The 22,912-nt window shown below is 34.0% G+C and overlaps 1 protein-coding gene across 1 annotated transcript; it reads left to right on the top strand.

Annotated features, from left to right (window-relative positions):
• Positions 1–11,241: 11,241 nt before the first annotated feature.
• Positions 11,242–14,863, top strand: LOC111704192 (transformer-2 protein homolog beta). Its single transcript, XM_023476346.1, has 2 exons — positions 11,242–11,803; positions 13,859–14,863. Exons 1-2 carry the CDS (start codon positions 11,282–11,284, stop codon positions 14,393–14,395), a joined length of 1,059 nt encoding a protein of 352 aa, XP_023332114.1. The 5' UTR covers positions 11,242–11,281; the 3' UTR covers positions 14,396–14,863.
• The last annotated feature ends 8,049 nt before the right edge of the window (positions 14,864–22,912 follow it).

The following is a 22,912-nucleotide window of genomic DNA, read 5'->3' as shown; positions in this document are numbered from 1 at the left end:
AGTTTTTGTTTTATAACAGAAAAATAATGGTCGCCGTTGAATAACATGGACAACTTAGTTTTGTTAAGAGTATTAATAACACTTTTAATACAAACATTTGTACAGCTTATTTAGCATTTGTACAACAATACCATTCAAACGTTACCAAATTTCAAATTTGAACAATGCCTGATGCCTTCACTTTATGACAAAACGTACCGGAAAACTCAGTTGTCTGTTACTGTGGAATTTATTTTGTGTTAAAATTTAAAAATATTTTCCTTTGGTCTAAATTCAGATTTGATTTTAAAGTTTGTCTAGGGCCAGACTGGACAATGTTTTCCCCTGTAAATGAGAGCTTTTTGTTTGATAAATTGGGGGAAATTTGGAAATGATAATGCAAGCATAGTTTCAGATGGCCTCGAAATAAAACAAAAGTTGGTTTTCAACTTTGCGACAAAACCTCAAATATTTTCTCATTTTCTACTTTTAATGAAATGAAAGGATTTAAAAGAATTAACTATGATGGATGTTTCATTGCAGACAAAAAAGAAAAGACAAGATAAGAAAATCTTGAGTTTAAAACTAGCAAGAATATGATTAACGATTACTTTGCACAACAAATATTTTAACTTTCTTTTAAAATTTACGTTAATTTTATCATGTTTCCACCAAAACAAAAATATTTTTTTGAAATTAAAACTTCATCTATCTTAATAGCTGAAGTAAAAATATTTTTTTATTTCTGAAAAAGTTAAACTAATTCCACAAAAATATGGGTAGGCAGACTGAAATTAAATATATTCCTACCAGGGAATAAGAATAAAGGGAAGCGAAATTGCGCTATGTCTGGCATGAGAAAGCCAATCGCAATGCTTTGCAGACGGGTTCGTTATAACACACGCACAACCTTTACACACAACATGACTACAGTCAAGGAAATTGCAGAAAAATGTTAATTATAATTAGTCTTTAATAACGAGTAGTTTATTGTAAGCTTTAATCAAATTATATTCTTTGCGTGAACATTTGGCTCATAGTGTTGACTTAAATATATAAATAATGTATTACATGTAAATTAAAATTACTTTCAAGTAAACAATTAAACAATAAACAAATGTAGTCTCCAAGACTGTACAAAAACCAAGATTCTTATGTACTGTATAGTGTATATACCTACACTACACGGCTTCGGTTTGTTATTACTTACACACACTCTTTTGGTACAGACACCCGGATACATAACGTTTCCGCCCTCTGATTCCTACCTTGCATATGAAAAGAAGGGAGCTCACTTTTCTTTCAGAGATCTGTATACTCCTATTCTTGATCAAGAATCTAACTTACCTCCCCTGAGATTGTATATTCCTATCCTTGATCAAGAAAAGAATTTACCGCTCCTGAGATGCGGGTGTATATTCCTACAAATCTAATTATACCCAGAGCTAAGAATACTAGGCTTGTTGAAAGTTACTTTACAATTCGTCTCAATATCTTAGTTTTGATATATATTTTTTTTATCAAGATTTACGAACAACTTTCTTTGATATATATTTTTTTACCAAGATTTACGAACAACTTCCTTTGATATATTTTTATTATCGAGATTCACGAACAACTTCCTTTGATATATTTTTATTATCGAGATTTACGAACAACTTCCTTTGATATATTTTTATTATCGAGATTTACGAACAACTTCCTTTGATATATTTTTATTATCGAGATTTACGAACAACTTCCTTTGATATATTTTTATTATCGAGATTTACGAACAACTNGCAGTACTTGAGTATTCCCTGAAATGTGAAACTTTTTAGAGGAACAGAATTCAGTCCCGAGGAACTGGTTTACTTTGATCAGACATTCTTTGTGGTGGACTCTCTAGCAGCCAGGATCTATTCAGTAGATCTTCAAGATAAAATGTAAGAAACTCATTTCAGATTTAAGGAGTATTGATTTCCATTTTCATCTTGTAAAAGCAGGATGGAAGATGGATTTTTTTATTATTATTTTAATTTATAATAAACTGAACAGGGTTACCCACAAGGAATGTTATAAACAAGTATGAGGAACAGGGTTACCCACAAGGATGCAACTTCAGAGATGATTGTTTCTGTCAAATAGTAAGGTTTACCATCGAATGGCTATATTCAAGTAAAAAAAAAACACCTAACCTTAACCTCTAACTCATCATATTTAAAGAATGTGATCACATTCTTAATTTTGCTAAATTATTGAGATTTAAGTCTTATTTTGTCGGGCCCTGCCACATCCATGTCACAATATTAATCGAATTTTAGGAAACAGCAATCCAATGGATACTATGGTGAAGGAGTGGGGAGGTAATGATTTCAATTTTTATCCTTATTAAAGAAGTAATTTCAAGTGACAAAGTTCTTATTCACAATGCTTCAAAACCTTTGTATCAAGAGAAGGTCGCTTAAAATTATGCCCACAACAGTTTATTTTCTACTACAATTTTGGAGCTATATTATTTGCAGCTTCATGTAAGGTTTTAACGTGACAATCAATGAGGGAAAAATATTGAAAAGTTGTTTCTCTTCCATCTATTTTTTCCTCCGTTACTAAACCCGTATTGTAAATGTCTCTTACATGGCCAATGTTTGGGGAATTACAAATGAGAGATATGACTACTTTCAGCCTTGGATTTATGAAAAGTCTGTATTTAAAGGAATACAAAAATTTTCCTAAAAAATTTTCTTTAGTTTTCACTATTGTTATATTAAGGGTTTGTAGCTTGGTTCTAAAAATGTCAGACATGTTAGTTTAATTTCTGAAGTGACCTTCCATAAAGTACAATTCGGTTCCTTTAAACTTTTGACTGATTATTGAGGACTGCAGTACACTCGATATTTAGCGAATGGCGTCATATTTATTCTTGGAAAATGTAGGATTTTTAATGTCCGTAAATTTGACTAAGAAGTTTCATATTTGAAATTAGAAAGTGATTATTAATATTGAGTGAATACTAATCATGTTGCGAACTAAACAATTACAAGCGTTTCACACTTCTTTGCCGCTTTAGTAAATGTAAATTTGCGGCACAGTCCAAAATAGGACTGCAAAGGTTGGCCCAGCTCCGATATTCAAATGTACACTAGTGGGGTGGGTTTAGATAAATAATTAGAATAAAAAGTCCGCCATCATCAATCAGTCTAATATTTAAAGGGAACCGTTGTGAATCAGGTATGCCCCTCTTTAAGTAAAAGATCACTTGAAACAGTCCCTTAAGATATAAAATCAGTTCGGAATGGTCACCTCATCTAACTTAAAATCAAACCTTTCACAAAAAAACTATTTTTTTGTCTCCCCCCCTCCCATCCAAACCAGCTTATCACCTTGCATGATTTTACACATGAACTTAGTTCCCTGTTATGCTAGGTGTATATCACCTACAGGAATTCTGGTAGATGATGTGGGGTTCCTTCTGGTATCCGATTCTACCCTTGGAAAACTCATGCTCTTCCGTCCGTCAGGAGCGTTCATTAAAGGCAGGATATGTTATTTATCTCGTACTTAATCTATCTAATCTATCATTAGCAATTCCGAATAAAATAAATTGGAGAGGTATTTGGAACTACCTACGTCCGGGTCAAATCTTTATGTTTATCTTTGAATTGGTGATTCCAGATTTGAACCTGATCGACTGTAGGTAGATCAGGGTTCACACCTTCCAATGTTCTGGCTTCACGCCTAATTAGGCAGCTATTTTCAAAAAATAAAATTGGACTTTAATGACCTCTAACGAGCTTAAAATTGAGAATGTTTTAATTTTAATTTATGCATATCAAACGAAAGATAGGAACCCTCTGTCATAAAAAGGTCAAACACTGAATTCTTTCCTGCTTCTGTATTGCCTGGGTTTCTAGCATAGAGAATAGAATATTTATTAGATGGGAATTTACTAGAAAAAAGTGTAAAACGGCCATTTTGTTGTACTGTTTCCATACTGCAGGTGTACTTCACATATTTATGCTATATAACCTTTTGGGCCCTGGAATATCATTTTATAGAAAATCTAAAATTATTGTTAAAAGAAAACCAAATTATGAAATAGGCTGGTTTCCTAATTGACCAATGATCATTTCACATAGACTCTATGCCTTCCACTTTACAAACGATGATTTTCCGTTATAACTATAAATCAAATGGTGTTTTTTATTCACCTAATTCATTATAAAGTTTATTTAACAGTTTAAAAAATTCGAAATTGAAATGAATAGTCTAGGGAACATACTGTATTAATGTACTCTACTGCAGATAATTTGTGAACATTTACATGATTTGTACACTTTGAACTCCCTTTCAGGCTGAAAGGGACTGAAAAAAAATCATACCGAGAGATTCTTTAAATTCCCCTCTAATATATATTCTATTCTCTATGGTTTCTAGATTTCGTTTGATATGCATAAAGCCATAGCTAAAACATTTTCAATTTTGAGGTCACTAGAAGTTGTTAGAGGTCATTAGAAGGTCAAACACCGGATTTGTTTCTGCTACTGTATTGCCTGGGTTCCTAGTTTAAAGCCATATTTAAAACATTTTCTATTAGTTGAGGTCATTAGAGTCCAATTTTATTTAATTTTTTAAAAAAGCTCCCTGATTAGGTGTGCAGCAAAATAATTGGAAGATTTGAACCAAAAATAAAGGCAGCCCCCCTCCCACTCCCATCAAGGAGGGCATTATTAATAGTGGTATATTTGAACAATAAACATTTTCAATTAAAATGTTCGTTGATTTTTAACGTACTGCAATGAAAAATAGTTTTTTTAATTGTAATGATGTCGCACAATAGTGAACTCGACAGAAGGAAGAAGGCAAAATAAATGAGAAATTTACTTTAGTTTTGAATTCACACACAATATCATGGGTTACAAATAGAAATTAAAAATAATTTTTTTCGTATCAAAACCTCTTTAAAAAAAAGTAGTTAGGATAAAATAATAAAATATGTGATAAATATTGGTCTTAAATAGGGTAGTGGCCATATTAAGCAGTCTTACTCCGAAAATTTCTAATTAAAATGCAGAATCCCTGTAAAGGAACTGTAAACATAATTAAAAGTAATTCTCCATCTGTATATTTGCTTGTCTGTTAATGTTTCCAATAAACTTGGCCCCAGGGGAGGTTAATGAATAATCAAAATTTCAAAAATTTGCCTGCACCAAAATTCGATTTTCGTAAAATTTTTGAAAATCCACAAAACCATTTTTTAAGTTTTGTTTAACAATTTAGACATAGAGAAAATTCACTATTGAAATAGAAGATGAGCGCGAAGCGGCCGAAAAGTCTAGTTTCAATAAAGTTGTATTTCTCATTCATAACGGTATCCATTTATACTTTAGTCTGAGATTAAGTATGTTTAAATGAAGAGTCGCATGATAATACGTCCAACTTGGTTTCCTAATCTTATATAATTGTTTGTTTTAAGAAATGGACTTACCGGACCATGGATGGAATAGAAAGCCACGTGGAATGATCAGGTAAAAACTAGGCAGTTGCCTAAAGGAGTTACACGCAATTGCCGCGTTAAAATACAAGAAAAAGAGAAATTAGTAGATATTTTAGGGTTAGGCTGGGTTTAAACGCTTTCTGGGCCGTGCCCCGCGACTATAGGACAAGCTAGGGGGTTAAGCCAAAAACTTTGTTTTTGAGCTGGTCTTGAAAAATTTGGCTTTGGACATGTGTTTCAATTACATACCAAATCTGAGGCTTATTCTAGTGGAGTGGGGTGGGGGGAGGTCATGTCCCATATATGCTGTATATACAACATTCCCAAGACAAAGGCCGTGGGGGAGTGTCTGAGGGAGCAGTGCCTCCCTCGACACACAGAGCTATCGAAACTTTTCAAAACGTATACTGAAGAGTGAAGAACTTAAAAAAATTAGTTTGCTGTTCAGAATGGGATTTGGGGGAGCCCCCGCCCCCCCCCCCTTCATTCACTTCACCGCCGTTTTGTAATCTTTCTTTTTATTGCAAACTAGCTGAAGTGTCTGGCTTTGTCCGTGTAATTTTAAAAATCTAATTTTGAAAAAATTCTAATTTTTCTAGTCTATATGTTCTCCTGCAGGGTATCCATGAGTTTCCTCATTCAGCCCATTTGGTTCAGCCGTTTGGCCAGCCATAGCAAACATATAAATGAACGAAGAGCTTTACTCAAAAAAATTATTAAAAGATACTTAGCAATTAAGTGTTTTTGTTCTGCTATTGTCAGTGTAAGAAAAAAATAATGTCCTTAATTATCCAAATATCTGAACAAAGTATTTATTCCATGCATATTAGGTTGGAGAAGTGTATCCTTGTGGCTTTTGAAGGAAGTGATGGTCCAGGAGGGTTTATTAGGTAATAGCAAAATATTCTCCTAAAATTCAGGCATTTAAACTTTCCGTGTAGAGTATATCGTGAAATATTTGGGACTTAGAGACTTCTAAAAGATCCTTAAAAATAAAAAGTTGTATGCATTGTATTCAGATATAAACCATTTTTAAAATCATTTTATTTAATCTTTTTAATCTCTTGGATATTCAATAAAATGATGTATACTCATTTTAGTGATGAAAATTATCTTTCAGATACGAGTTTAGTAGTTAGAAATATAAGAAGGAAGAATATGTTAACAGATCTATGTAGTGCTACTAATATGTAAACAGATCTATGTAGTGCTACTATTATGTTTACAGATCTATGTAGTGCTACTAATATGTTGACAGATCTATACTATGCTTTTAATTCGTTAAGATATATATATGAAATGTTCTTTAACAGATCTATGTAATGATAATATTGTGTTAACAGATCTTTGTAGTGCTCCTAATATGTTAACAGATCTTTATGTAGTGCTACTAATATGTTGACAGATCTATACTATGCTTTTAATTCGTTAAGATATATATATGAAATGTTCTTTAACAGATCTATGTAGTGCTCCTAATATGTTAACAGATCTTTGTAGTGCTCCTAATATGTTAACAGATCTTATCAGAGATAAGTAAAGCTTCTAATTCGTTAACAGATCTATGAAGTGCTACTAATATGTTAAAATATCTATATTATGCTTCTATTTCGTTAAGAAATCTATGTAATGCTTTTAATTCGTTAACAGATCTATGTAATGCTTTGAATTCGTTAACAGATCTATGTAATTAGTACAATACGTTACCTGATCTTTGTAATACTTCCAATTCTTTAACAAATCTATGTATTGATTACAATACGTTAACAGATCTATGTAGTATGTAATGCTTCTGCTACTTAAATGTTAATAGATCTATGTAATGCTAGTAATTCTTTAAAAGATCAATGTAATGCTACTAATTCGTTCACAGATATATGTAATTCTTCTAGATAGTTGTGCTTTTTATGAAACTTTTATGATATATTATTTTACAATAATTAAAATAAACATTTTAGCATGAATCCTGTCGTCTAATGTTTAGCTGTTAAAATTTTTGGGTACATTCAATTTCATTTTTACCTCTCCTTGTTTGGGGGGGGGGGCTTAGATTTTGGTTTTAAATGGAGAACACTTTGCTGAGATTGTCTGTTATACTCCTGTTATACTCCTGTTGTACTCCTGTTGTACTCCTGTTGTACTCCTGTTGTACTCCTGTTGTACTCCTGTTGTACTCCTGTTGTACTCCTGTTGTACTCCTGTTGTACTCCTGTTGTACTCCTGTTGTACTCCTGTTGTACTCCTGTTGTACTCCTGTTGTACTCCTGTTGTACTCCTGTTGTACTCCTGTTGTACTCCTGTTGTACTCCTGTTGTACTCCTGTTGTACTCCTGTTGTACCCCTGTTGTACTCCTGTTGTACTCCTGTTGTATTCCTGTTGTACTCCTGTTGTACTCCTGTTGTACTCCTGCTGTACTCCTGTTGTACTGTTGTACTCCTGTTATTGGTGGAAAGTGGGTACTTTTATTATCTGATTTCCTCTTGAGAGTTTTGTAGGTTTTCTAGAATTCTTTAATGATGATGATTAACAAATAACTGAAAAGCTACTAATTTCAAAATTGTTATGTGAATTTTTTCTTTTCTTACACCTTGCCAAATTTGCCAATTTTGCAAATTTTGACCCTGATAGAAATTGTGAGCAAAACAAAACTGCCAAAACTATCTATTAATGGCCAATGGGTTGTTTTTCTTTAGCATTTTTTTCAAAAAATAGTTCGTGTTGTAAAGATATATTTAGCTTGTTCCTTACCTGAAATTATTTTTCTGTAAGTATTAAATTAACATAAACAAGAGCTCGAGGGCGGTTTATGACCTTTTTTCAGGGAGGCGGGGGTAGCGTGCTTAATGTAGTTCCCCCAATTCCTGGAAATTTGAAAATTTTATAAAGGGGATTTGGTCATTTTAATGTGAACCAAGACAGCTGGGGTGGAAGGTGGAATAATATTGTTAGCAACATTTTGATTTTTACAAAAAAAATCGTAATTTTGAGCAAAAAAGCGGCTCCGAATGAGATTTTTTTTATCTATCTCACCCTGTGTTCCAGGGAGGGGGTACGTCCCTCAAATTATCCGGGGGGGGGGGGGGCGTTGCTCCCTACCAAGAAGCTTCTGCAAAAACTATACACATTATTCAGATTAAAAACTTACCAGTATTCCATAAAATTCTAAATTTTTCCTATGTTTATTCCGTAAGTCAGTAAATTATGGAAAAATCAGAATTTGTTTCATAAATCGTGAACATAAACTATGATACTGACATCTGTGTATAATTTTTAAAGCAAATTTTCAGTGTTCTATCATAAATTGGAAGAATTGGAATTACAGGTTAATAACTGAATGGGGAGTTTGAGTTTCTGGATTATAATATGGAAAAAATATGACAAGATTGACATCAGATTGATTTTATTATATTAAGTTTTAGTTGTACAATATAACAATGTTACAAAAAAAACTAACGATCATTACAGTGTGTCCCAATTAAACATTTGGGAATTCATGGTGACGAATCGATATCGTCTTTTTAAATAAATCTTTGATGTTACAGTATAATGAAACCTATACTGAGAAAGCTGTAAACTGTTTAAGAGTTTCGTCTGATATTGATACATTTTGTTTGTTTAATTGTTTTGACTGCATACGGTTGTACTATAAGAAAACAAGAAAATTACAGTATACTGCAAACGGAGTAAACTTGTCCGTCTTCACATGTTCTTGCGGATACATTATGACACATCAATTACAGTGTTTTATCCTTTTCATAAAATAAACTCTAGCAGACATAATAATATTACCGTACGACGGTACGTCTTTTGAAATTAGGTTTTACAATGCTAATTTATAGCAAAGACGATATCGAATTCGTCACTGAATTCCCATGTTTTTGGGACACCCTATTACCTTTATCAATACACTTAAAACAACATTAAGAATTAGTTTGCCAAGGATTTTAAAACGGACAGGTCGTCAGTAATTTTGAAATTTCGCGGTTACATGGCGGGCAGGGTCTACTAATACAAGGCGGACAGGGTCAACATATACGGGGAACTATCAGGGAAATTAGGGGACTTGTTGGTAGGAAATAGGAATTCGGATACAAAAGCTTGTACTGTCACGGTATGCTCGTCAACGTTTAGTGACTCAGCTGATGAAATTAAACACCAAAGTTCTCAAAATCAATTCATCATTTTTTAAGAATAAAGATCTGTTCTTTATGTGGCATTTATTGAAATTTTTGCAGGAGAGAAAATTGTTACACCCGATGATTGGGTCTGTCGTAGTGAACGAATTTTGGACCCCCCCCCTCCTATCAATTTTGTTCAGGATGACCAAATTAGTATTTATTTAGTATTATTTAGGTTTAGGGCTCTGTCCTAGCTAACGATTTAGGTAATTTCCTAGTATACGATTTTTGGACCCCCCCAGTATTATTTAGGGTTAGGTTAATTAGGTTAAGACACTTTCTGGGCCGAAATTTTACGGTGATTACTAATTGAGGTGGTGGAGATTACCAATTGAGGAGCGCGCTTGCCGCAAAACAGATTTGGGTGGCGGTGATTACTATTTGAGGAACTCTGGACTCCCTCCCTCCTTCTATGGGGGGAGGGTGCAAAGTTTTAACAGTAAATTTAAAACATTTGGCTTCTGGATATCAGAAATAAGATATTTTAAAGGTACACATACAGTCCAATTACCTTGCATGTATTATACTTTATCTCTCCTTCAAACAAAACTAGCAGAATAAAATCATTGTATCTAAAAAATCGACTTTATTATGCATATGCTGTTATGTTAATAATAATTAGTATTTAAACTTGAGATAGTAAAAGACATTCTATGAGATGAAAAAAGGATAAACCAGAAAATAATTATGACTTGTAAAAGATTCTGTTTTGAAAAAAAAGTAGGAGTACAATTCTAATCATGACATAAAGCTGAATTTTAGTAAGGAAACTCATGGATACCCTTGAGGATGACTTAAACTAAATAAATTAAAGTTTTCTGTTTAAATTCTATTTTTAAAATTCCACGGGCAACGCCGGGCACTTCAGCTAGTTTGTAATAAAAAGAAAGATAACAAAACAGCGGTGTTATAAAAAAGTAAAAATTAAATCCAAATAAAAAATAAAAAATTATTATTTTACTACCTCCAAACTCAAGCCAATTCAAACATTAGGATGAATGTGCATTCTAAATTGATTTTTCATTCGGACTTCTGTCATAGTGGCTCTGGTCCAGGCTAATACAATCTTCTTAGTGCACTGAATAACAGCAAACAAGATTCGAAAAGTTTGAAAGCTCTGAGCTCTAGGGGGGGGGGGGGTCATTACCCTCCTTTCCCCCCTGTATACGCCCTTGGACGCAGCGCTCGGACCCATACCATGTCCTAGCCTCAGCGCTCGGCCCGAAATTGTCCTAACCTTGCTTAACCCCGAAATAATACAAAAATTATTTTTTAAGTTGAAAATAGTTTAAATCTAGGTCGTATACAAAATTGATAAGGAGGAGGGCCAGGGGGGGGGTCCAAAAATCGTTCTCTAGGTCACACCCATTAACTGGTTATTTTCTAGTCCCTGTTAAGGATTTTGGACACACACTTCCCCCCCCCCTTTTCATCATTTTTGTACAAGCATTTTAAATGTAACTCAGTATGGATATGGTGAACATGTGGCTGCAGCGCTTGGCCCAGATGTCTGAACCTTTTAAACTGACAAGATGATAAGATGGGAGGGGGTCCAAACAAGTTGAAATTGATCGTCCTAAAATCGTTTTTTTATAGATCCAGAATTTTTATAAAATGTTTATTTCAGAAGATTGAATCAAGAAGGAAATGGCCTCTGAACCACGAGGAAGTTCTCCAGCAGTGAGAACTATGTCGAGGAGCCTAACAGGTTCACCTTCTCCAGTCAGAACTAGATCTGTAGCACCCTCTTCAAGATCAAGATCTCCTTTCTCTAGATCTCCCAGATCCCCCAGAAATAGATCACCTAGGTTCAGATCTCCAAGATCGCCAAGATCTCCAGCTATGAAGGTTATCGATGGAGATCGGGAGAAGCCCGAACCTTCCAACTGTTTAGGAGTTTTCGGATTAAATTATTCCACAACTGAGGATGATTTAGATCGGAAGTTTAGTGAATATGGTAAACTGGAGAAGATAAACCTAGTCCTAGACGGTCCTAGTCGCAATTCACGGGGTTTCGGGTTTATATACTTCGAGAAGATCGAGGATGCGACACGGGCGAGGGAAGCGATGAACGGCAAGGAGCTCCAGGGTTTCAAGCTCCGGGTAGATTTTTCTTTAACAAAATCTGGTCATAAACCTACCCCTGGTGTTTACTACCATCGTGGCAAGGCAGGGTTTCATCAGTTCACAAACTTTTAAACTCAAGTNTTCCAGGGGGTTCAGCAGTGCACCCTGAAACCCCCTAGAAAACAATAGATTATACTGATCCAGGGGGGAGGCTGAACCCTCATAGCCCTGGATTACGCCTCAATCTCATGTTAAAAGTCTGAACCCTTTTTGTTTGACATCTAATGAAGGATTTCTCTAATTAAGGATTTTGTTCTGTTTAAGATTAAACATAATCATTTATAAAATTTCTGGAAAAATATTAAGATGACTCCATTTTATATAAAATTTCTGTTCATTTTGTCTGGGTGGATGGAATTGGCAAATATGCGATTTTTGACATATAATATAAAATTCAGCACAGTATTGAGTTCACTGCAATAAAAAAATGCAGTATTTATGTAATACGCAGAAAATATTGAAATTCATTAGAAAATTTTGAAATTCCGTAAAAATTATTGAAATTCAGTAGAAAATATTGAAATTCAGTAGAAAATATTGAAATTCAGTAGAAATTATTGAAATTCAGTAGAAAATATTGAAATTCAGTAGAAAATATTGAAATTCAATAGAAAATATTGAAATTCAATAGAAAATATTGAAATTCAGTAAAAAATGTCTAATGTGCACAACACTGTATTGAAAGAGAAGAGCAAAAATTGATTTTCTGTTAAACTAGAATTGGGACTAAACACGTCATGATATATATGGGGCATTGTGAACAGTCAACATATTTTAGATGACTGATTTCATTATGTTTTGGACAGATTTAAATTTTTTTGAGTTTTGAGGGAATTAAACTTGGGAACAACTTTGAAAATATAAGTCTAATTTCTTAAACCTAAAACATGAACCACGCGAAAACTAAATTTATGTGTTATTAAACTCAGTCTGTAAAATGTACACTGAACAGTGTACATTTTACAACACTGTATTCATTTATTTACTTTTAACATTGATGTATTTTAATGTTTCTTTAAAGACCATACATATTTTACACATATATTACGTAGTATTGAATTGAGTTAAAGTTTCATATTTTTGAATTATGTGGTTTTAAAGGGAGTGTTCGCGAAAAATGAAAGGTGGTATAAGCTAAATGCGATAAAAAAGCGCTTTTGATCGCTACTAATCTTACTTCTATCTGTTGCGTCTATAAGGAGAAAATTGTTAAAAACTACTAATACCGAAGAACGTAGTGTCCATACAATTTCAGAAAGATGCAACATACGACTTAGACCGTAAAAAAATCTATTTAATTTCAAACAAATCATTCAGATATTACAACCTATAGTCATCGATTATCTTTCGCCACATTTGTATATAGTTGATTTTTCTGAATGATTTGTTTGAAATTAAATAGATTTTTTTACGGTCTAAGTCGTATGTTGCATTTTCTGAATTTGTATGGACACTACGTTCTTCGGTATTAGTCGTTTTTAACAATTTTCTCCTTATAGACGCAACAGATAGAAGAAAGATTAGTAGCGATCAAAAGCGCTTTTTATCGCATTAAGCCTATACCCCCTTTCATTTTTCGCGAACACTCCCTTTAATAAATTTTTCAAAAGTGTGGGTAATTAAAAATGCAATCATTTATTTTCCACAGGAAATATTGGTGCCTGTCTATTTTTCTGTAGTTGATCTATATCTTCTTTATTTCCCAGCTTTTTCGGACATTTTAAGATTATATTAAAGGACAATTTCGTGGTTTTTAATGTTTTTAATGTATAAATCCAACCAAAATTTTAATTGAACCAAAAAAGTCAAAACAACAGAACCAATCGGGCCCAAATATTTTATAACAACTCACGTGACCCCAGAAAAGGTTACCGACTAGTCAAATTAAAAAAAATCGACATTTAGAATATTTCAAATGCAACAATTAAAACAGAAAATCGGAAATAATGTGATTTACAAAACTACGAAGAAAAAATGGCGACCCGAGAAGAATCGCTCAAATTGTCCAAAGAAGGGAAGGGGGGGGGGGGTTCGTAGTGCCCTTTTAAAACCTAGTATTAAAATGTTGAAATTAATTTAAATGAAACCTTGAATTAGGCGTTGAAACCGGGAGAGAGACAAGGTACTAAATATAAACACACGTCGAGTAGAACTCAGAGATATCGGGACCCTGAGGATAGAGATCAAGGTTGCCGATGGAGAGATTCATTTTCGACTAGAGATCATCATCGAAGATCGTACAGAGATATTCATAGAGATATTGACCGAAGTAGAGATGATCGATACCATGAAGAACGATATCGGGACGAACGGTACAGAAATGAACGATATATTAGTGACCGTTATAGGGGAGATAGATATAGGGATGAACGATACCCAGATGATAGATATAGGGATGATCGATACAGAGAAGATAGATATAGAGATTATAGATACCAGGATGAACGACTAGTGGACGATCGTCGAGATCAACTTTATCACGAAAGATCGTATAGAGATCGCGAGTACGAACCAAGGTACTCTGAACGGGATCAAGCCTTCTACTCCAGAGATCCCTACAATCCTCCTCCCCACCATAGATCAACATCTAGACGATCTCCTAGTCCTGGTCCATCTCGAAGATCAAGATACTGAATCTAGAAATTCTATAAATATTATTGTTTTCCCGAGAAAATAGAAATCATCCCTCCGATCAATTAAGATTGGGATTAGTGGCGGGAAAATATTTTCGACAAAAATTTTAAAATGAAATAAATTTGATATGTTTGTTCAATGCGAAAGCTTCAAACTGTGAACTAGAGAAACTGGATCAATCCGAAACTTCAATCAATCAATCCGTCAACCGATCATTCTGTCATTAATGTCAATCTGTCAAACGTTAGAGAATTTGTCAAAGCATCGTCGATCAAACCTGAGAATTGTAACACGGCTGTGAGAATTGTGATACCAAATAAATTGATCAAATATTGAGAGTTTTAAAATGCTGAAGAACCACGTTGCGTTTCTGCATTTAAATGCGGTTTTTGTTCATGTAGTCCCATTTGTATAATTTCATTTTTTTCTTCTTGATTTCCGTTAGATAATAAAACTAGCTTCTTCATATTTATTATATACATGTTAAATGTTATTTCTCCAGAAAAAGCAACTTTAATTCTAATATAGTTCTCAACAAATTTTAAGAAATTTTGGTTTTAATTTTTTTTTGATTTCGGTGTCACTTTTAGGCTGGTTAGTAATTGATACTTTATATTTGACCTTCTATTATTAAAATGGCCACACTAACGGTACCCATCAACTCCTTCAACTTTTATTCTTAAACAAGAATGTGAGAAAATTGTTGTTTTGTTGGTTTGAGATGTGCTTAATTTTGACACTATTCTCCATGTTTCTTAAGCAATAAACCCAAGGAGACTTAGATAAAGAAACCACAAAGAAAATCCCTGGGTGGGGCCCTTGCCCCACCGCGGGAATTATGGGCAAAGGTTAAAATCAGGTGTGGTGGGTAAAAAATAAGCTTGCCCTTATCTTCAACGGGGGGTTTCCCCCTTAAAAAAAATAGTTGAAAATTTTCCTATTTTCAAATTCTACCTAAATTTTACCCTTTTTTCTAAAATTTCCTCCTCCCCCCTACTTGACATTAGTAAAGGATTAAGGTATAAAAAAAGAGGATGGAGGACTAATTACAGTATTTAGGTGACTATTAGGACTTCTGAGAATAATACAGAACTATACTGAGGGATACATTATCGTATATAGTCCTTGAATCGGGACTACAGTGGACTACAAAGGGGAGTTAAAGTACCCATTTAAAAGGCTTTACGATAATTGAAGCGAATTCCCATGCAATATGACAATGCTCGATTCACAACGGTACCCATGACCTTAATCTAATCAATTATTTTGATATTTCCTTAATGTTTTCCAGCAATAGAAATGCGCAAGTAACTTCTGTAGTGAAACAACAACTCTAAATATTCAGTTTTTAAAATTATGAACGTCCATATCTAATTCATACTTGATCAGACAACGCTTGAAGGTGTGCTGTACCGTTGTAAATCGAGCATTGCTATCTTTGCATGGAGGGTCACTTGAAATTGGTGAGCTCAATAGTAATTTTAATTAAATAGCTATCAATGATTTCAAACGTCTTCAGTCACTTGTAATGTTAAGTGGTTCAACCTGTACATAAACCGCATATAATAATTATGATTTATTCTTTTTCCCACATTTGATAACTTCATGCATTTTATTTGCATTTAATGACATTTCTGAAGTATGAAGTGAGACATTGTAAGGAGGTCATATATTTGCGACCTTGCGACTTCGTAGCTCCTCTGAGAAAAATGTCGTGCTGTTAAAACATTAAGTTTGAGATTTCACCCTTCCTTAAATAAATGATTCCATCCCTTTTTGACGTTTATTGGACACAAACAAACATTAACCTAACATAGAGACAGGCAAGCAAAGTATATTATCTATATACATAAAGTTGTAATCTCGATCATAACTCAGGAACCCTTGGACTGATTTGCCTCAAGTTTCGATTGGGGAACTCGTGAGACCCTCGGGAATGTTCTTAGATTGGTTTTGAGATTCTAAATTGAGTTTGTCGACTTAAATAACGAAAATTTAGTTTCCCGGTGAAATTGTTAAAGTGCGGGTAAACGGCGGGAGTAACTTTCAATAACCTGGGCAGCGCTGGGTTCCCAAGCTAGTATATAGGTAAAGTAATGTCTGTTTGTAAGTCCGATCATAAATTATTAACCTTTTGACTGATTCCCCTCAAACTTTGATTGGGGAACTTGGGAGAACCACGGGAATGTTCTTAGCTTGGTTTAAAATTCTGAATTGGGTGGTTTGTCGTCTACAGGCAAAACTGGGTTCCCAAGCTAGTATACAGTCAATCAAACCCTAAATAAGCCTTGCATCGAAAAAATTTATCAAATGTCGTATTCTTCACTTTCTGATAATGGAATGTTACAGATATTTAAGTTTTTAATTAAACGAATATATGGAGCTCTTTAAAACTGTTCCCGTATATTCATGGCTATTTATTTATTTTCGCAAATACTGAGATTTACGTAAAATAGTATAAAAACCCATTGAAAAATTGAAATATTTTATTTAAATGAGTCATTTTGTGAACTGCTTGTCTGTGGCTGTTGGAGCGGGGCATCCTGAACCGGGGTTTTTCCTGAGTGATATTATTATTTTAATGCAAGTTTTATTCGTGGGTCCAGTGCTCAAGGGAGCACCGGACCCATGAAACATTTGCTCTGAGATTTACACTCCGGGCAAATGGTACTAGTGGAGCCAGTGCTCCCTTTGTTTAGGGGTATTTTAATGAAATTATTTAAAAAATTTCTTGAATTGAATGGACTCAAAATCTAAAACAATTTATTCACTCTAGATGTTTGGGTGTGTTGCTCTGACGGTGGCGGCCCTGCAGGATGCATACATATTATTTAAAAAGCTCATTTTGGATTTTTTTGGTTCTATAATTTTTATAATTTAGTTTTCAATTTATTTTTATGTCCACATTGTTAATAGTGTTTTAAATATTAAATAATCCTATTCCCTTACTAATACTGCCTCAACCTAGGATGATCATTTTAGGTACTTTTGAAATAGAGTGTTAGTGTGCTAGGATGTATATGTATAGTATTCACCCGTCTACAAGCCGATGATGAATTTTAATTCTAAGGCTGACTACGAATGTAGATTTATAATCAATTAATTGTCAAGACCACATTTGATAAATTCTTCCGATGTATGGCTCATTAAGGGTTTAACTACAATAGATTACTTATAACAGAAGAAGCTTTATGAAAGTTTCATTCTAAATATGAAACCATATTTTTTTATGTGTTTGTTGTTATCACTGATCCAATCCATCCAATTGTTTAATTGTTCTTATACAGCTAGTGTCCCAATAAACATAGGAATTCCTTGAGGAATTTTATATCGTCTTTGATGCTGCATTTTTTCATGAACACAATTGTTGCAGTATTTGAGCTTTAACATCTATAAATATTAATAACGCCTGGTCTTAAGATTTTCAAAATGTGCAGGTCTACCATTTTTGTACCTTAAAAATTAACGAAGATATTTCAAAAGTTGTATACAAATTTCAATTTATTGAATAAGTCAAAATTATCTTAATATCCAATATCTTCTTTAAGTTTCTAGAAACAAGAAAGGCAGACCACTTTATGAAAAACTCGGCTAACGTACAGCCTCATTTTTATAATTTGTTTGCGAAGCATTAAATATCAGAAATCAAAGACGACTGTAAAGGATCGTCTCTAATTTCCATGTTTATTATGATTTATTATGATTTATTTGTCGAACACATAAAATTGGTTCAGATATATATTAGATTAGAACTATAATTCAATTTATACATAGGTTTTCAACTAACGACTTTAATTCTTCTCTAATGTCGTCTTCTTCACAGTCCCGGAGCTGTGACAGGAGATGCTGCAGACATTCGATATTGTCTTCTTCTTGAATGGTGAGCGGCCCACATTCTTCAAAGATGGCTCTTGGTAGGCTGTTTAATATATCTAGAGAGAATTCGTCAGAGATATTTGAAATGTTTCTTCCAAAGTCGTACTGTAGAGAATATGCAGATATCGATCCAACTTGCCAAATCAATGGATTCCAACTATGCAAAATAGACTGTGCAAACTTGGCAAATCGTCTCAGTAAAAAAACTCTCACAGAGTTGAATTCTTTAGAAAAATTCTTCACAAAATAAGTATGTGTAGGCTGTGGCAAGTTCCAACAAACTTTAACTGTAGTGTTCCAAGATCGGTAGGTTTGACAGGCATATTCACTGTAAAGGTTCCAAATATTGCTTCCATAAAAGGAACAACAATAAGTTTGCACAGCAGATAACTTTTGCAGTGGTGAGCAGAAATGAAAAATTCCCAATAATTCAGTAGATGATTCATTGTAGGCACCATGAAGAAGAATTAAACTAAAGTGAGTCAAAAATTGCGCGAAGTGATATAAAATATTATAATATATACATTTCCAGAAGCGTAATTGGAGTTTGTTGGTGTGTTAAATGATATGGTGTTTTTTTAAGCTTGCTTTATTCGCACACTATCCTCCACAAGTTTTGTAACAATAAAGGTATCGTTGTGAATTGGACATATTTTTGTAATGGAAGTTCACTTGAAATGGGTTTTTGTTGGGTGGGGGAGTATAGTTGTTTCTAATGAAAATTGTGCCTCAAACAACCCGAGCCACGGTTTTTTTTAATGGATGAATCTTAAAATTTTCCATATTTCTGGGAAATTTTTTTCCCCGTGTTTCATTCGTGTTATTGTCTTTTCTTTTTTTAATCTCTTATGAAAAGAGGGGGGGGGGGGGGCTCGATCTTGCACACTTCATATTCAAACAATTAATAGGTTGTATGGTCATAATCGCAGTAGCTTGTCATTTAATTGCGTTTTGATTTCCTTTAAAAATAATTATTATATAAAGATATCGATCACAAGTTGTCCTTTCCAAAAAATATTTACTGATTCAAATCTTTATTTTGTAATTAATACAGAAGCAAATATATATTAAAATCTACAAGTCCAGCCTCAGAACATGTAGAATATTTATCTAGAATTCAGACATTTTTAAAGTATGGTAGAACATGGTTTAACTTAATTCATGAGAAAGCACAAATGGAAATAGATTAGTAAGGTCCTAGGACTATAGATTAGTTAAGTCCTAGGACTGAAGTTTTAAGGTCCCAGGACTAAAAAGAGGTTGCTAGGTCTCAGGGTTAAAGTTAAAAGGTGCAAGGACTGGAGTTTAAGGTCCTAGGACTTAGGAATAGATGAATTACATGTACCAGGACTAAAACAAGGTTCTAGAACTGTACTGGAGTTGCAAAGTTCCAGGACTGAAACAGAGTTGCAAGGTTCTAGAACTGTACTGGAGTTGCTAAGTTCCAGGGCTGTAATAGAGTTGCAAGGTTCTAGAACTGTACTGGAGTTGCAAAGTTCCAGAACTGTACTGGAGTTGAAAGGGTTCAAGGACTGTACTGGAGTTGCAAAGTTCCAGGACTGGATTGAAGTTGAAAGGGTTCCAGAACTGTATTGGAGTTGCAAGGGTTCCAGGACTTTATTGGAGTTGAAAGGGTTCAAGGACTGTATTGGAGTTGAAAGGGTTCCAAGACTGTATTGGAGTTGCAAGGGTTCCAAGACTGTATTGGAGTTGCAAGGGTTCCAGAACTGAGTTAGAGTTAAAAGGGTTCCAGGACTGTATTGGAGGAGCAAGGTTCCAGGACTGAGTTGGAGTAGCAAAGTTCCATGGACTGAAATAGAGTTTCAAGGTCCCAAGAATGAAAGGAAAATGGGACCCTACAATTCACCACCAGGATCTAGGTATAGGATAGATATGAATTATTAAAGAGAAAATAATTATTACAGATGATGCACGAAGCGTAACTTTTTTTCAATTTTGAAATTTTTGCCATTTTTACCTTTTAAAAACTCAGCTCGATGAATCGATCAGGGGCTTGTAAGACCTAAAATGATTAATTTTGGTTTTTGTATAATTTATAATTTAAAACGTATTTAAAATTACAGTGAGACCTATTAAACTGTGGAATAGGAAAACAGCTCTGTTCCACTTATATAACACAGTAGCAGTTGTGTTATGTACCGTACTGTGAACACTGTACACGGACTATTTTCACTTTTTAAGATGATTTCAATTGGTCTATTTCAGAGATAAGAGAATATATATTTATAACAGACTAGAATATACGATATTTTCCACATCAGGTACCATTGTGTACAACTGGAGCACACTACCAATAAACAGACGCCTACATTCAGGGAAAATTAATTGGATCCTTTTGATACGAAATACAAAACCTTCAAAAATTTACTAAATTCCCAAATTTTATGTTTTATGTTAAAAGTCAGAGTATTTCTTTAACAATTTTTAAAACTTAACCCTTGAATGGGTATTGGGTATTATATGCAAAAAGTGGCCGTTAGATGGCAGTTAAAAAAATCTTTCATGGAACTGTAGCATGGCGTGCCGGGACACTATAGCCCTGCTTAGCCTATCCAGGTAGAGCTTATGAGCAGTCTGTGTTAGTCTGTGGTCTATTTGCTTTTCAACACAGACTACAACTGCTTTTCTTCTTTATGGGCTACCTAGGCCTATAGTTGAACCAGCACGACAGGCTACGTTTTTACAAAAGGTTTTTAGAGTGCTGTATCTCACGGCAACTTGTTGCATATATCATACCAATTCAGGGGTTAACTTTTACAACTTTTAAAGAAATACTCCAATTTATAACATGAAACATAATATTTATGAATATTGTCTATTTTTGAAGATTTGGTGTTTCATATCCAAAGGATCCTTAAATATCCCTGAATACAGATGTTTACTGATTGGTCGAGCGCTGCGGCTATGAAAGGCTAGGGAGTTGGACGAATGGGTCAGAAGTGTAGTATAGCGGATGTACGTAGGTTGTAAGATAAACTATAATTGTTTAGTTACCATGGTTCAGGTTGGGAGCAGACGAAAATATGCCGAGAAGAGGAGAATAAACAAGGGAATGGAGCTGAACCTCAAAATATAAGTTTTAAAAAAGGTTTAAAATGAAAATTTTTGTTGTCATCGTTATCGTAAAGTTGACCGTCATGGTCATTGAGGCTTTCATGTACATCTGAGAATAGATGAAATAAATCCTTCTTTAAACAAATTGATGACATTGCTTTGTCAGTTTTACTCTATAAATCCTTAATTTGCATATTCATTGTCACATATACTGCATCGGGGTTTTCTCATTGAAACGAGCAACCATTCAAATTATGATAACAATCCCTTTAATATAGCAAGGCACCTGTGATCTTAACTTCCTTCTTCTCATGTGCATCAATATCTTTAACAACTTCCCATAGACGAGGTAGTTCTTCGTTCTACAATAAAAATAGTTTTATTCATTTATATTAAGAGTCCAAAGTGGCGGCTTACCACCAATTAAGAAAAATTTTGGCTTATCTTGAATTACTAAAAGTAGCGGCTTATCTTCATTTACAAAAAGTGGCGGCTTATCTCTAATTACGGAAAGTGGCGGCTTATCTTTAATTACAGAAAGTGGCGGTTTATCACCAATTACGAGAAAGTTATGGCTTATCTTTAATTACAAAAAGTGGCGGCTTATCTCTAATTACAAAAAGTGGCGACTTATCTTTAATTGAAGAAATTGACGGTTTGTCAATTATTAGTAATGGGCGCGGCAAATATCCAATTCATTAAAAGTGGCGCTTGATCCCCGATTGTATAAAGTGGCGCTTAATCCCCGATTGTATAAGGTGGCGCTTAATCTCTGATTGTATAAAAGTGGCGACTCATCTCTGATAAATAAAGTGGCGCCAAATCTCTTATATTAAAAAGTTCATCTCTAAACACTGGTTTAATTAAGTTGTGATTAAAAAATGAAAACGAACCAACCTGCCATTCTGTAGGTTGTACAGGGATGGACTCCGGTAAATATCTTGTTTTAATCTCCTGAACCCTCATCCGTGGATCACTTCTACCGAACCTAGTCGTATAAAATCCAGCCTCACGCTCTACAAAAATAAATTTTTAGAATAGCAAACTAAATATATTTGAAAAAGTCAATTAGAGTAGGTATAAAAAAAATCTTAAACACTTTAACTGTAGTTTTATTAAAGAGCTTTTGGGAAGAACCAAAATGTTTAGTATTTTCCGTATGTAAGCAAACATATTAATTTTCTTCTCTCATATGTGTCCGCAAAGTCAAAAAGGAGGAGGAGCTATGAGTTCAGAAAGTCGAAGAAGTGAACCCGCATAAATTTGACCTTCTCGTCTTGTGGAGTTATTGATTGAATTAACTGATTAATATTTGGATTCAAAATTATTTCTCAAAAATCTATCTTCTTTTATATCTAACATAAAGGCAATATTTTTACGCCACAATCTCCGTTAGTTTCAAATCCTTACACCTTTGCAACCTGAGGAAAAATTAAAGCTTGAAGAAAGTAATCAATTCCTTGATAGTTTGATCAGTGGTTGACTTGTATATCAATACAATGAAGACGATCTTTTGTTAATAGTGGTTTGATCAATGACAAGCATTATTCAAATTGCAAGTTTACA

Source organism: Eurytemora carolleeae, unplaced genomic scaffold, assembly GCF_000591075.1.
Source record: "Eurytemora carolleeae unplaced genomic scaffold, Eaff_2.0 scaffold383, whole genome shotgun sequence".
Lineage (NCBI taxonomy): Eukaryota > Metazoa > Arthropoda > Copepoda > Calanoida > Temoridae > Eurytemora > Eurytemora carolleeae.
Note: the sequence above shows the minus strand (reverse complement) of the source record. Positions and strands in the feature narration are given on the sequence as shown.